The following is a 17,052-nucleotide window of genomic DNA, read 5'->3' as shown; positions in this document are numbered from 1 at the left end:
TTATGGGTGTTTATAGTTCTTCTTTGAACAGCACCAATATATATATGGTTTATTGAAATGTTTCTTTGTTGTTTGCATCTGTTTTTGAAATATATATAATCTCAATATTGACGTGTGATAAATGGTACAACGCTTTGCTGCTAAATTGTATTAATGGAATGAAATCATGCTATTTTGAATGTAATTCATGCTGACAGTAGGAGGTATTGTCAGTTATATTTACATATACAGGATGTGACTAAGAAAGCGTACTTACTTGCTCCAGTAAATTCTGGTACATTGACGTCAGCAAATGCTTGAGAGCGTACACTTTGTAAACTCATTATAATATTCCATTTGTCGTTATGTGATTTATTGTAATTATCATTCGAATTAACTACTGTACTATTTTCTGTATCAAAAACAAATTGAGTCTCTGAAACACATTCATAATAATCACCAACTCTAGCTTGTAAACGCTTTTCAGCTAAGCTATGTACAATAAATTCCTTAGTATCTAGAAATAAAAATAAAAATAAATAGGATCCGAAAATTAAAAAAGTTATATTAAAATATTTTTGAACTCTATATACAGAACAAATGAAAGAAACACAAACACAAAGTGTAGTGTGACAAATATAAATATAGAGAAATCCATCCCAATCACTTAAATAATTTCACTTATATCATTTTTATATTGAGTTTTCGAATCTTACCATTGGTGTTTGGGACTGCAATTAATCAGTCTCTTATTGGCATATGTGCATCTTGTGAGGATTGCCTCGATATCGCCCTAAGTCATGAGCATATATATAAACTAAACCACCCTATTGCACAAGTTATGTGTGCCCAGTAGCTAAGTGGACGACGTGATGGCTTGTGAAGGGAATGGCGCTGGGTCCGAGTTCCGGAGTGAACAGCAACTCTGGGATGCAGGTAAATCCACATGACGAGTCATGAATAGGATGAAACGCGCATCCAAGATTCCACTGCTAGCCACTATCAGTCTTCGCTTAGTATCCCTACTATATCCTAATGAGAATCAAATTACACGTAACTTCTGAGGACTGATAATAGACTAACATTATATATATATATATATATTCTTATTGTATAACTATTCAGTAACTATTATATATATTCCTCATATTATAAGCTTCATTTTGACCTACAGATTAATATTATTTTACGACTTACTATTCTTAAATTATGCTCACTTTATTAATTACAGTCTCCCACGTCCACAGTCACCTCTTGGTCAGATCTTTCATAAATGTTATTTCCTATTTTATGATATTATGTGATCTATTTGGCTGATATATAAATCAAGTGTGTTTGAAATAAATGATTCCCATAATGAAAACTGTTGTTAGCGTTCTCGACTCAACTGGAGGTGATAGGAGTACAAAGGATCAATAAGAACGCTGGGTTGCTGATACAGGTCGAAAGTCATTGGTTTGGCACAGTACTAGGATTGTATAAGTTGCATTTTGATTGGCAAATAAATCATATGATAATCGACTGGGCTTAAAAACACAACAATCCCCTTATGGTCTTTAAGGTTTGATTATCTGACAGTAAATAACGTTTTAATTTCCGAGTTTTTAGTCTCTCAAATGCAGTAAATTCCATTTGAGATACTAATAAATCTAATATTCGTCTTTTAAATACATGGAATTTACCTCACAATAGTTCTAGACAATGTTTCCTACTGCCCTATAACTGCAAAAACCACACCCATGTCACTAATAGCTGTAGTAAGCTAACTATACTGACGTATAAAGTTTTTTAATTAAAATGCTTTGTTGATGCCTAGTTTTGGCCACTGTAATAAAATAATCGTGTGTTTACAACTCAATAGTCAGCTAACGAAGTTATTTAAAACAAGTATTTGCTCAAATGTTCAGAGTTCATTAAAACAGGCTGTTGTTTAATATAACGTCAAATTCTTTTAGACACCGAGTGACATAAATCAATCTTTCGTTGAACTATAAAATATCCCTATCTTCAGATTAAAGAATAAAAATGAATTTTAAGGAAAAGTAATCAATCTTGCATAAGTTTTTTACTCGAAAAAAATATTTAAAGCCAATTAGTTTGGAATATATAAAATATAAGTATAATTTACTTCCTAAACATGTTTATTTCAGTTAAACGTTAAGAAAAAAGCATCGATTTCATAAGCCTTTGTTAACAAAGTATTTCAATGCGTTAAAACAAGCTACAAAATTACATTGCCAACTTTACAATACTTTGTATTAACCACCTTCACAAAAATAATAAACGCGACGATTAAGGTAAAATTCAAGGTAGAAATATGATTATCAACTTATCGCTTAAGGGATTATAAGTAAACAACTCATTGATCCATAATTAAGGTTATATTCACGTCAATTTGTAAGCGCTAAGATCCTAGGAGTATGTTATTTAAAATATTACTCATCAATCGAAAATATTCTTCAATCTCATCTCCAAACGGTAGGAAAAGTGAGAAAGACGGAAAGTAACAAGTCAAGAAACGATACATTTTCAATTAAGTGAACTACTACAAATTCAAGTTAAACAAAACAATATGATTTGTACATCTGTCATTTCAGTCGAAACATTTATGAAAACTGAGAAACATAATGTTATAATCTCTTGCTTACGGTTATGACCCAGCTATTCCTATTGCTTAGTATTCCCGGACACCGATTCACTCGACAAGTCCCCAAATCAGAACACGGATGAACAGGAAAGAGATTATATTCCAAATAACAAGGTTAGATGGAAGTAAGAAGCAAGTAAGAAGTATAATAGAGAAAACGTTAGTATATTTATAGCTTTTACTCGAGAAGGTTCTAGAGTGTTCTCCAACTATCGGGTAGTGCTGATTGGTTAAGAATTAGCCAATCAGCGTGCATCAAAGCAATCATGCATTGAGCATGCTTCAATCCAGTCTATGTCCCGCTAACACATAAGAATAACAGAGCTATCCCAATGGAAAGGTTTCGAATTTTAATTTAGTTAAAAAACAGAAAGTTACACTGTTAATTTACAAACTCTCTTTAGGTAAACTGGAATACATGTAATGTTGCTCTAAGAACTTATTATAACTTATATAACTTAAAACGTTCAAATTAAAAATAATCATTGGTCTATCAGGAACTGATCAACAGAATCACAATAAAGGATCATTTTCTATTTTAAAAATCGTTATTGCAGTACACGTCACCATATGATTAAAGCATTATTTTGTTAACCTAAATAAATAGACCTTTAGACAAACAAAATATTTGGTTAGTTTTCCATAGAACTAAAGAATTTTATGCCAACAATCTTGAACTTTGAAATAATGTTCATAGAACAACAGATAACTTTTTTTTAAAAACCATCTATCATTTACTATCATTTACAATTCTAAGAGATTATTGAACGTTTACAAATTAGTAAGCAAAAATAGTCACAACAGAAAACATATCAAACAAAAAACACCAATGAAATTCCTCAACAAAATGAGTGTTTAATTCTCTTACTTTCTTGTTAAATATAAAAGAACATTATGAATATGAAGATGAATTCCAATTATACTGAATATGCTGTGAATATGACCAGAAGCGCAGTTAGTTAAAAATCGATATCCTGTTATAATTGTGGAGGTATTTTACGTTAGGATTGTTGCTAATCTACGGTTTAATATTAGCTGATAGTAGAATGAAGGACAACCATTTCGTTTCATTTAGAGCATATCATCTGGACATATCTATATTTTAGTGTTAGTGTCAACACACACAACAACAACTGCAGAAGACGACCAGTTTGACAGCAGCCTCAGCAGTAGTACGTCGCAACATACACAAAGGGAAAAGCAAGATTCTCCGATACAACACAGCATGCAACAATCGAATAACACTTGACGAAGATTTGGGAGATGTAAAAACCTTGACATATCTGGGCAGCATCATTAATGAACGCAGTGAATCTAATGGAGAAGTGAAAACGCGGATCGGCAAAGCAAAAGCAACATATTTACAACTGAATAACATCTGGAACTCAAAACAACTGTCAACCAATAACAAGGTCAAAATTTTCAATACAAATGTCAACACAGTTCTACTGTATGGGGCGGAAACCTGGAGAATCACGGAAGCCATCATCCAGAAGATATAGGTGTTTATTGACAGTCTTCTACACAAAATACTTTGGATCCGTTGGCCAGACACTATCAGCAGCAACCTACTGTCGGAGAGAACAAACCAGATCCCAGCGAAGGAAGAAATCAGGAAGAAGCGCTGGAAGTGGATAGGACACACATTGAGGAAAGCACCCAACTGACTCACAAGACAATCCTTTGTATGGAATCCTCAAGGCCAAAGGAAAAGTGGAAGACCAAAGAACACATTACTTCGAGAAATGGAGACAGACGTGAGAAAAATGAACAAAAATTGGATAGAACTAGACTGGAAGGCTTAGGACAGAGTGGGTTGGAGAATGCTGGTCGGCGGCCTATGCTCCATCGGGAGTAACAGACATGAGTAAGTAAGTCAACACCGCGACTTGAATTCAGTGCCTTTCGCTTCAAATCTCAACTTATCTAGTAATATATTGAGTCTACACAGCCTTTAAAAACCTAGAAAACAAGTCGTTTCGTTTTTAACATATAAGATATCAACTACATAAGTAATCGAACGTGCCTAACTAAAACATTGCACGATGTCAGGTTTTGACCACCAAGTGATAAAAAACCATGCACCGAGGTTAACTCTTATCCACTTTTTCAAATTCATCACTCAACTTCACTTCAACAGAAATATTGAATCAAAAATCACGTACTAGTTGCTACACTTATAATGAAAAGTTTCATATCGCCTTCCATGTATCCACTTTTGAGGGAAACGTAGAGGTTGTTTATTTAATTTGACACTATTTAATTACTGTAAAGTTGTAGTAAAATAGAAACAAGTGATTGATTGTAGGTTATGTCAGAGTTATGAATTTTGATAAGTGAAAAGTTTAGCCTGGATGTGAGGCCAAAGGTTACTGAGGCCATTATCAAGCGTAATTTCAGAACGTGACGAGAATCATCTTTATAAAGCATCAAATCTTCATATACTACCTATCACAAAAACAATTTGATACCAATCAGTAAGGGGTTGTAGAGATTGTCGAATTTTACTTAAATCATCAATTAATCTTAGACCCACTATTTAAAACCTGGAAGCAGTGGACGGACATTTCGTCCTATTATGGAACTTCGCAGTAATGTGCATTCAGCATCCCACCCTTGGGAATCGAACTCAAGACCTTCAGTTTAATACATGAACGCTTGACATCTAGACCAGTGAGTCAGCATCCGAATTTATGATTTCAATGAAATTTTATGCTGTTTCATTGACTTGTTTTGACATTGGTTTCCAAACGTTCTAGTAGGAAACCGTGGTCAGTGGCGTTTTTCAATCAGCAGCGAGTAATTTACTCTCCCAGGACTCTTGATGACAACCATACTACATACCCGATTGTCTAAAGTTGGTTATGGTGACCACTTTATCCTGACCCAGTAACTAAATGGTTTGATGCTTGTCCAATAGCCTAAATTCCTAAATTCGATGTCCCACCTTATAGTCAAATGTACACTGCATTCGAACGTCCAAAAATGAGGACAAAGCAGCTGACTAGTCCAACCAGTTCTCAATTTTAATATAAATATCCAGAACACTTCATTGTATGCAAATAATTTGAAAATAGTTCTAAGTCGCTCTTAATTAAAATATCCATAACTAGGACGTTTCTATCTACGACGAATTATGAATGTTCTTGTTTTCTTTTATATCAATAGAAAACTAGAGAATTATCACATTTCATGAATTTTACTTCATTTATAAGGAAAAATATTTTTTCTGGAAATGTGTTATAACGAAATATTTAACAACATCGTATTAATCAAACTTAATAGACTAACATATTTGCATAAATTTGTTTTCATGCAATTCATTTGAATTTTTAATTAAGACAAATAATTTCTATTAAATTATTTTTCTTTAAAAAAAATAGTTGACATACATTTTGTTCTGAAGGTTTACTAAGACATTTTGTTGGTTTATAGCACAAAACAGAATTCATTAATTCTGTTTTGTTTATGAGAAATATAATTGAACATTTCATACTGATTAAAAATAACGGAGCTACATTACAGCAGAAACTTCTACTTGACAACTTGAAAACCATTGATGTAGTTTCATTTACAAAAAAGCTATCAGCATAGGAATACCCTCATTGTTGCTGTATGCTATGGTATTACATGGTTTTCATTTTGTGGAAAGAAACTATTAGCTATGCAACATCAAGATACATTAAATTCTCAAAGATGATCTACAGAATCTTTGAACCTAAGTTTTGTGCTGGGTAGTGTTTTCTACTATCAACTATCGTCAGTCTTCGGAAAACTAATGTTACCAAATAAGATCTGAACTCATGTCTTCCAGTTTCTTGGTTGAAACAATAGCTCCGATGTCGAACTGAAAGAATTAGTCTTTATATTGATGGGAATCGATCAACACTGTGCAGTAAATAAACACGACGCTGATTATCACTCAGCGACCAAATGCTGAGCATGGATTTATTTTCAGCGAAATTCAGTTACCACAGAGACCGCGACTGGAAGTACTTGCTTTTGCTAGCACCTAAGAGATTTGATTATTATACAATCATAAATACTGAAATCCCGTTTGAACTGCACATGACTTTAAGTCGTTTTAGATATGGTTGTTCTGTGGTTATCATACTCAGTAATATTTAGTGATGCTCAAAGTAATTATAAAAACCAAATGATGCTGGTTTATGATATGGCACCATGAAACGAACAGTAGATCGATATAACTGATGTCTCTTGGTGGATCAAATGTTCAAGAAAAAGTGGAAGACACAATGAGCTTGGAATAAATCCAAATCTTTGAAATTTAAGAATTCGTTACCCATTTAGTTGGAGTAGTATCTATCAAAATTTATGTACATTTGTGAGTTATCAAAAACACCACTTTTTAGAAAAATTTTGAAAGTCCTAACAAATGTTTTGTCATTTTAATGTTCTATAGAAGCTTACTGTAATTTGAAGACTAATTTTTTTTATTCGAGTTTCAACTGATAAACTTTAACCAAAAAAAAATTAAATGATTGAAACTTCATCCTAATTTGGAATACCATGTTTTATTCCATACTAATAAATCAATATCTAGGAGATCAAAGCTTCTAACAACATAAGTAAATAACTATTGCACTTTTGCTAGTAACTTATTTCAGATTATTAACTACTGAACATATACTATTGACATTGTTAGACGGTTCGTAATAACCAATGCATTTTGTCAGAGCCCTCATTATCGACAGATACAAGCCTGATACGTGTACGTTAAGAAGGAAAGCTTCAAGTTTTATGACTGTCACAGGAATTTTAAATTTCCATAACACCCTATTTCATTTTTCCACTATTTAATTAAATAATAATAATAATTATTATTATTTGTAGTTTTAATCATTTAATTTTTGCATGATTTATGAATAATTATCATAAAATACATTTGATATATATGGACTATGAATTAGAAACTGTTTAATTTTTAATTATTTTTTTTCTCATTCATACTGGGTTTTTTTTTTAATGAATATTCATTCAATGAAACCAACTATTGAATTATGAGTGTAGGTTATTATAAAATAGTTTTAATAATAAACAATGAAAAATATAAATCAGTTTATGGATCCTCTTATTACACAACATTTGAATTGACCGATAATTTTTAAATAAAATAAATCTCTTCACATAAATATCTACTGATTAATTTATTCAATTATCTGTGAACATGATCTGTAAGCTTTTCATTCTAATTTAAGGCTAAAGTAAATCTTTATTAGAAAAACTCTTCATTTTGATATACGAAAATGTAATTGAATAAAAGAAAAAACTAGATATTATTTAACTTATATCTAATGGTTGGTTAAATCTTCTCATTGATATTTACGACTATGATTGATCAGTTTCTCTTGGTATATATGCATACTACCTCAATATTACCATTAAGTCACAAGCAATTTGAAGCAATGGAATTCAGGATGGATGTTTCGTTCTATTCAGACTCATCAACTGTGCCTACCTGAATCTCAAAGTTGATGTACACTCTGGGACTCGAACCGGCTACTGATTCCAGTAGCTAAGTAGGTAGTGTGATGGTATTTAAAGTGATTGAACTCGGATGCAGGCACATTCAACCGAAAAGTTCTAAGTAGAATCTAACGAGCGTCCTGAATACTACTACTAACCACCTTCAATCTCTATTCATTTCGATTATTATAATTAAATTATTTAAGACACAAAATTGAAACTAAGACAATTGTGATTTTTATAAAGTTGAAAGAAACTGAATATTTTTTTGTTAAACTTTCTGGTTGTTATTTTTATATAGTGGATTTCGTTCAAAACATCTCATCTTGCTCATTAGAAGATTTATCTGAAAATTCAGAATTAGTGGTATTGTTGTATAAATATCATTTTTTTTTTAATTTGACAAAACATTCTTTTGTTCACCTGGATCATCTATAAATGATAGAGAAATTTCATTTTTAACCGCTGATGTGAAAAACGTAGTTTGAAAATACTGTTTTCAAAACTAAGGTCTGTGCATTCTATAAAGTGTTTGTCTGCAAAATACAACCAGTTTTTCAATGAAGAGAATCATTAAATTTGGACTCGTCTATCTACAAATGTCAAAGAGTTAGTCACCTCAAGCAATTTCGAAGTACAATATGCATATAACAATGTCTACTTATTAAGTTCTATTTAGTAGTGACTGGAATGAAATTTCCTCCTTTTATTTGCTCTTATCAGTTGCTTTTGCTATTTAACAACAACGCTAAAACTTTAATTTCATGACTCAGAATAATAAGATAGTTATTTGGTTTCGAAACATTTGCAGAAATTAAATAAACGTTAAGACGAAACATAAATAATTACTTCATGGAATCTTCAAGTCGATTTTTTTGTTTCGTTATCATCATTATCAATGATTCTTCTACTTCAAAAATATTTTTCAGAGTAGAAACGGTATTTTTATACACATAGAGGTGAAAAAACAACAACAAAAGCATGCACAATGAAAATAAGTTAATAAATTATTATTATCTTATTTACAAAACGTGATCACATGGTAGCACCTACAAAATAAATTCAGCTACAATAGAGAACCAGAAACTGTTTAATAAAAAAAATGTAATTATCGATTATCTTATATAAAATTCAAATCATTAATTATGTAAGTTAGTATAGACGCGATGGAACAACAGATATTTTCACCTTAGATTTCAGCATCGCAGAATTTCAAGGAGTTGGTTCGAAGAAATTGGCTCTCTTCCAACAAATCAGATGCATTTAAGAGAAATAACATACTAACTGCTAATCACCAATAGTTCTAATAATCGTTAATTATCAATGTACCATTCTAGAGCAGTTATGACCAGATATCGCTGGATCGGTTGCCGATCAACAACCGATTAGCGTATATAGTTTAGTTTTACCGGAGTTGTAACATGTTTCAAGCAGACTGATCATGCGATTTGTTACTGCAATACTATGTGATGTAGGCTTGTATCCACTAAGGGAGCAAAAGATCGTTGGTATGACTTGCTAATGATGACCAAGAAGAAGGAATTCGAGCATCAAGACTTCCAATAACTAACAACCACTCACAACTAAAAGGCGTATATTTGACGACTGTTTTCTTAAGGTGAATTTAAGCAAAACAAAACGTAAACCTCTTCATTGCAGGGAATAGTATAGTTTAATAAAATGAAGTGACCTCTAAACATACCATTTCCACTTATTAGAAAGTCAAATCCAGAATTTCTATCAAAACGATACTTTAGTTTCACATCAACCAGATCATAAACACCTGATAATGCGCCAACAGGTGAACCAACACTACTCCAACCCTCTTCACCAAACTCGTACATTTCTGGTGTACGGTTCCAGTAAAAATCAATTGTCCAATCTCCTATCAAACTGTTCTCATTTCCACTAGAATTGAGTGGAAGAGAGAAACATCGAAGAAAATTGTCACAGCATGATGAATTCGTTGTTACTATTATCAAATTATCTGGCTCACCATATGGTATTTTTGATTTGTTATTACTGTTATCATCCGATATATTGCTGTTTGTGTTGTTATGATTCATCAAAAAAGATTTATCCAAAATGTAAGAAATCTCATCTTTCGAAGAATATTTCTCTGTCAAATCGATAGGAATTCGATAACAGGCTGTCTAAAACATTTTAAACCAAAAGTCAAATATTTCGTGGTAATACTACAATTAGTTTTTTAAAAAGAGAATGCATATTAGTGCCAAACAAAAAGTGCATCGAGTGTGAAATACTGATATTTTTTAGCATGAAACTGAATAAAAACCACCACTAGCTACGTTGTTCAGTTCATAAAAATTATGTACTAAAGTCAATGTAAAAAGCCAGGTCAATAAAAACTGTTTTTTCAAATAAAGTGTAAATATAGTTGACATTTTATTTCAACTATTCAATGCTTACTGTTCAGTGTAAAATTTGAAATGATTCTGGTAAATCAATAAAATGAATTTTGTTTTAATGAAGTTAGATTAAAACATACAATGAACAAATGAAATCTTCCGCCCTTGGCTCCACATCCAGGCTAAACTTCTTACTTATCAAAATTCATAACTCTGACATGACCTACAATTAATCACTTGTTACTATTTTATTACAACTTTACAATAATTAGATAGTGTTGACTTAAATAAACAACCTCTAAGTTCCACTCAAAAGTAGATACATAGAAGGCGACATGAAACTTTTCACATCCATTATAAGTGTAGCAACTAGTACGTAAAATAACAGGGAATTATAATACTGGTAACTTTACTGCCTCCGTTAGATAATTAACTACTACAAATCGTTGAGCAGCAAACTTTATTTCCTCCGGTTACAGAATATAGCATGAGAAATCAATTGAGTTATTGTTAAAGGTGGAAGAAACATTTCTCTGTTAAATATTTATTCCCAGTAAGGAGGATTTGTGGAGATTATAGTAGATCAAAGTAGAATTCATGAGTTGGTCTAAGCTAAACCACTACTGAAAATCTGGAGGCACTGGATGACCGTTTCGTCCTAGTACGGGACTCCTCAGCGGCGGACTCCCACGATCTCGCACAATGGATGAAGGGTTACACAAGATCATGGATCAATTGAAGTTAGATATTAACACCGTTGGATGCCAGCTCAGGGGTATCCGCACGCGAAACCGAAGGCCCCGTGTTCAAGTCCTGTGTTCAGGGTAGTGGTCTAGCGTAGATCAACTTCTGATTTCTACTGTGGAAATATTTATTCAGTCATATAACTGGCACAGCGAGCAATGATTGGAGAGTTAATGCGATGCGAAATTATTTGGGAATAATTGTCCATAACATGTAATCACGTTTCGAGGAGTGATGATATGACTTAGTTATGTGATAATGATATATGCCTAATTGTATGATATTGTAAAAGTGTTCACCCAGTTAGTTATTGATTAATTGACGTTAAGTACTGCTCAGATCAGTACTGTTAATATAAATGTAAATAAATCATCTAAAAATGATGTATTTATAAATCATTTTGACTTATTTTAAAAGTCAAATAAATCCGTATTAGCAGTTCTTTGTGTTTCCACTACGCGCCATCGGATTCCGTGGGCTTCAGTGCCAAGCACAAGTTAAATAAACATATCTCAGACACAATAAGTGGCAAATGTAACAATAATCATCACCATAAGAATTATTAAGTGGTTTTGAAATCATAGAAGAAATGTTGACTAAAAAACATAATAATGGATCTTTATATTATGTAAACGTCAAGTTAATGTTTACATAACGGGTGGTTTGAAATATATTTTTCTCTATCAGGTTGGTAACTCTTCCAACTGAACTCCAGTTTCTGTTTCCTAAGCTTTCTAGTACTCCACTCAGGCTGATCTACACAGCAACTTGAACATTAGAGAAAAGGCGCGAAATATAGAAAGAACGCTTCACTCCAAAACTCGTTTATATACAGAAAATCTAGGGTATCTATAGCATATTAAATGGTCTTGGGCTTTCGGAAATTTCTGAGACACTATTAAACATAGTAGCAGTAAAGGTAATCATCCGATCAGAAACGCGAAATGTGACTTGTCACTTTCTAGATGTTTTTGGCAAAACTTATATTGAATATTGATTGGATAAGATGTTTCTCAGAGTCTTCAGAACCTTTTTGACTTTTTTCAAGGAATTTTCCGGATCTCCGGAACATAGGTATACAGCAATAATACGTTAATATGATAGTGAAACTTACTTACGCCTGTTACTCCTCGTGGAGGAGCATGGGCCGCCCACCAGCACTCTCCATCCAACCCTGTCCTGAGAAATCCTTTCCAACTCTTTCCAGTTGTTATTCATTCTTTCCATATCTACTTCTATTTCCCGACGTAATATGTTCTTAGGCCTTCCTCTTTTCTACTTCCCTTCAGGATTCCAAGTTAGCGCTTGTCTGGTGATGCAGTTTGGTGGTTTCCTCAATGTATGTCCTATCTACTTTCAACGTTTTTTCCTAATTTCTTCTTCAGCTGGTTTGTTATTTCCTACAGAAGGCTGTTGCTGATGGTATCCGCCCAATGGATGTTGAGTATCTTGAGCAGACGATTATTTGTAAATACTTGTACCTTCTTGAAGATGGTTGTAGTAGTTCTCAAAGTTTCAGCTCCATACACTCGAACTGTCTTGACGATCGTATTGAAGATTTTGATTTTTTTATTGGTTGAAAGTTGTTTTTAGTTCCAAATGTTCTTTGATTGTAGGAATGCGACCCTTGCTTTGCCAATCCTCGCCTCCTCCACGTTCATCGATGATTCTTCCCAGGTATGTGAAGGATTTCACATCTTCCAGAGTTTCGCCATTAAGTGTGATTGGGTTGGTGTTCTCTGTGTTATATTTGAGTATCTCGCTTTTTCCTTTGTGTATTTTGAGGCCTATTGATGCAGAGGCTGCTGCTACACTAGTTGTCTTCATCTGGATTTGTTCGTATGTATGGTATGGGAGGGTAAGGTCATCTGCGAAGTCCAAATCGTCTAATTGGTTCTGAACTGCCTATTTTATTCCGTACTTTCCCTAAGATGTGGAGGTCTTCGTAATCCAGTCAACCACCAAAAGAAAGAGGAAGGGGGAGAGTAGACAGCCTTATCTGATTCCGGTGATAGAGAGACTAGTCACGCTATATTAGATTCATGATTCATGACCCAGAATAGAGGACCAGATTAACACTAGATAATACTTTATTCCACAAAATCACAAACAGTGACACTCAGTAAGTCCAGAATAGAAACCAATGAGGGGAAAGGAAATCACATATATAATAGTCCGTAGGATGTGCTTTAGGTAGTTTTGTTATCTGAGTTGGATGGTTTGGTTGGTGAGCTTTCACTGCTCTTCCGAACAACATCATCAGCACAAAAATCAGGTAGAAGTGAAATGTTCGAATTCCTCCACATCTGACTCACAGCTTGTCCTGTCAACCTCGATGTTCATTGGTTATTGTTGACCTCTAACCTATGATTGCCTAACTTTATTTTGATTGTATCTCCCTTTGATTCGATTCTTAGTACTATATTTGTGCATGTTTTTTGATTGGTTGATAGACTGAATCGATTCCAATGTGTTTGTTGACTCACTTGAGTACCAAGCTTCTAAAAATTCCCTGATGCTTTCAGTATTCCCTCTATCTAATATCTCAACATTTTCTCAGTCAAAAGCGTGTCCATAGTTGCTCATATGCATTAATATGAGGGAAGATATGTCATGGCTTTTGACCGCTAATCAATGTTCGTGCAGGAGAAGATGAAGTGGGCGCACACTTTATTCAATACAGTATTTTTCTTAGTCGTAACAGTTTATTTTATAGATGATGTTCGGTTTTTCTTCTTTTATCATACCATCCTTTGCTTTACATAGAATTGATTGAAGTGATTTCGCTGGTTTGTATGCTACACCTATTCCAAACGCCTTCAATTATCTCGTAATTTCTGACATGTCATTTATGTATGATAGGATGATCCGTCGGTTGTTTTCTGTACTTGACTTCGTTTCTGATGATGAGTTGATTTGATACTTTTTTGGTGAATTCGAATGGGTAGGCGTTCTTTTGAAAGATAGTCACTAGATATTTTTCTTTATTTTTCCGCACTGCAGGTGTGCTGCAGTGTATTCTCACCCTCTTAAATAAATGTTGTACACAAACCATTTTGTGAGTTCTTGGGTTGTTGCTCAGATCAGATTGTTAGTGTTTTGCAGTTCATCTTTTTGATGATGATGCGTCGTCCACATAAAGAAACCACATTTTCGGCTTGATTACTGGTTGGATCGAGGCTTTAAGTCTCTGCAATGCTGCTCTCGCAATAAGTCCTGGTATTGATGATTCCATCGGTGTTCCTTTCGTTTGTTCGTAGGTTTTGTTGTTGAATTGATAGTATGTTGTTAAGCATAAATCGATAAGTTTTAGTAAACTTTGACTTTGAAGCTTTGTGTACTTTGGAAGATATGTGTCGTTGGTAAGGAGCAGGAATCGAGTTTCTTTTCCTAAGTTTGGTTTAACTGAAATGAATAGGGCTATTACATCGAGAGATATCATCAAATCATCGTTGTTGATTTGAATCTCTTTAACCTTATACAAGAACTGGATTATAGATTTGATGGATTGATTGAATGAATCCACTAAATGCTTCAATATTCTTAAACTTTCTCTCGATAAATTGTATGTTGTATGGGAGTGATACAGTTTGACGTAGTAAAATGTTTGGTTTGTGTATTTTCGAACTACCGTAGAATCGAGAGAGTACTGGTTTACTGGATTTTATTTTCCATTGATCTTGACTTGATATTTGTCATCCTTTTATAAGCTTGTTTAAGTCCTTGAAATTTGGTCGTCTAACCTTTTGATTGGATTTTTGTTCATTAATTTATACACGTTTTATCCGCAAGCAAATCCTCGGCTTTCCTGATACATTCTTCTTTGTATATAATTACTGTAGTGAGTCGTTTGTACGCTGGAACTATGACAGTATCTCTAGATTTTATTTTCTTTGAGGCTTTTTGTTCTTGTGATGTCAGTTGAGTGTTGTCTTTCTTCTATCAAGTTAACGCCACTATGCTTCGTCTTATTTCCTTTTGAGCCTGTTTGTCCACGCTCAGTGACCAATCACACCTTAAATTCGTTACCATATATCACATACATACCTTCTTTAAATTTGAAGTTAATGGTCATGATTCGTAAGTGGAAATGAAATATGAATTTTAAATTACAAGCGCCATATTTTCAGAATAAACATAGAAGTACAGAATAACAGAAACCTTGAAGACGGTAAAACTAAATACGCATGAAACTATACTTTAAATAATTTTCAGTTAAGCTATAAAAAATAAAACTTACCTCTTTCGAACGATTGTTTGTATATGTAATAAGAAAATAACCGCGAAACTCCAGAAGAGCACATAACTGATGAAAGTCATCTTGAGAGATAACGGTAATTCTATTTAATGGTGGTAAATGTGAATTTCTTGAACTTGAATTCATTGTTCCACTTTGTTGATTATTGATGTTCAAATTAGCATCCTTCAATTCAATACACTCAGTTACATTAACTGAATTAAAAGAGTCTGAGTCTTTTGCAGTATTTTGTTGATTGTTCTTCAACTCTTGTTGATACTGAAGTGTTGATTTAACTGAGTAAGTAAAAAATAAACTATTTATAAAAAGTTTAAACAATATATTGCTTATTCTTCGAATTCATTGCCATTAGGCTTTCTCTCGATTACGACTGAACATTATTAACGTGACACTAATCATTGTGCGTGTATTCATCAAAATATGGTGATAGAAACAATTCTTCTCCATGAATAGCTTCTAGATTATGTGACCCAGTGTGATAAAATCCCAAGAAATTGTCCGCGTGAGGAAATCAATATATGCACTAAAGGCTAATTACTCTTCGAACGAGCATTCCAAAGCTAACTCTAAGTGAAGGGAAGTAAATTTGAAATATCTACTATCCATAGACAAGCAAATTTTCGAATTGGCAAATTTGATTGAAGCACTTTTCCAACCTAATATCGAACGTTTTCAGAATAGTCTACGTGCTTAATGAAACTCAACCTCAATCAGAATAAGTAACTCTTGTTTAAATATCAAGTAAATGATAAATTCATATTAGGTCGAAGATAAGTGTTATAACATAACAGTGTGGTTTAATTGAAGTAGACCGATTACAAACACTAAATATTGATATCATCAGTTATGTTTCTAGCCACAGAAAATTACAGACTACTCAAAAGTCAATTAAAAGTAAAAATACTCTTGTGTATACAACATATAAAAAAAATCTCATTAGATTCTTATCCAAAAATACCCACCATAAAATGTTAAATACAAATAAGACAAAAGTTATAGTCTTCATCAAATGAAAATAACAAGATTCATCTATAAACATCCAAATTACTTCAATGGCTAAAAATACTTAATTTTGATTAAAGAATAATTATACCTCATTTATTAGCTGATTTATCTCATAAATAATGCCAAAATACCAAATATTATAATACATAAAGTTCAGTCTGTTACACGGAGGATTTTTATATAGTTAAAGCAAGTATGGATATTTAGGCTAAAAATTATCTCGAAGATAGATTTGTCATGAACTGATATATACCAGAAAAATAAAGGAAATGAGGCACCTCTAGACAGACGAATCACCACAGTGTATGCTAACGAACCTAAGAACATTCAGACCTTAAGACGAGTGGATCATCTTTACACTAAGAAGTCAGATATGATATTCCATATATCCAACTCCAATTAGTTCGTAATATATTATGGTGATTGCAATGTTTATTATGATAACGCAAATAATATCAGTCGGTGACCAAAAATATACAAATCCAACTGATTTCTCACATATTCACTAACAATTAACACCTGAAAACTTCAGCTTGATCTCAATAAGTCGTAAATAACTATGA

General features: G+C 33.0%; 1 protein-coding gene across 1 annotated transcript; it reads right to left on the bottom strand.

Moving 5' to 3' along the window:
- Positions 1–209: 209 nt before the first annotated feature.
- MS3_00010689 (uncharacterized protein) lies at positions 210–16,449 on the bottom strand (the record flags this gene model as incomplete). The annotated part of the gene is made up of 4 exons (XM_051219086.1): positions 210–496; positions 9,816–10,266; positions 15,467–15,759; positions 16,443–16,449. 4 exons carry the CDS (start codon positions 16,447–16,449, stop codon positions 210–212), a joined length of 1,038 nt encoding a protein of 345 aa, XP_051070070.1.
- Between the last annotated feature and the right edge of the window lie 603 nt (positions 16,450–17,052).

The sequence above is a fragment of the Schistosoma haematobium genome, chromosome 3 (assembly GCF_000699445.3).
Source record: "Schistosoma haematobium chromosome 3, whole genome shotgun sequence".
Classification (NCBI taxonomy): Eukaryota; Metazoa; Platyhelminthes; class Trematoda; order Strigeidida; family Schistosomatidae; genus Schistosoma; species Schistosoma haematobium.
The sequence above is the reverse complement of the archived record's forward strand: the minus strand, read 5'-3'. Positions and strand labels throughout refer to the sequence as shown.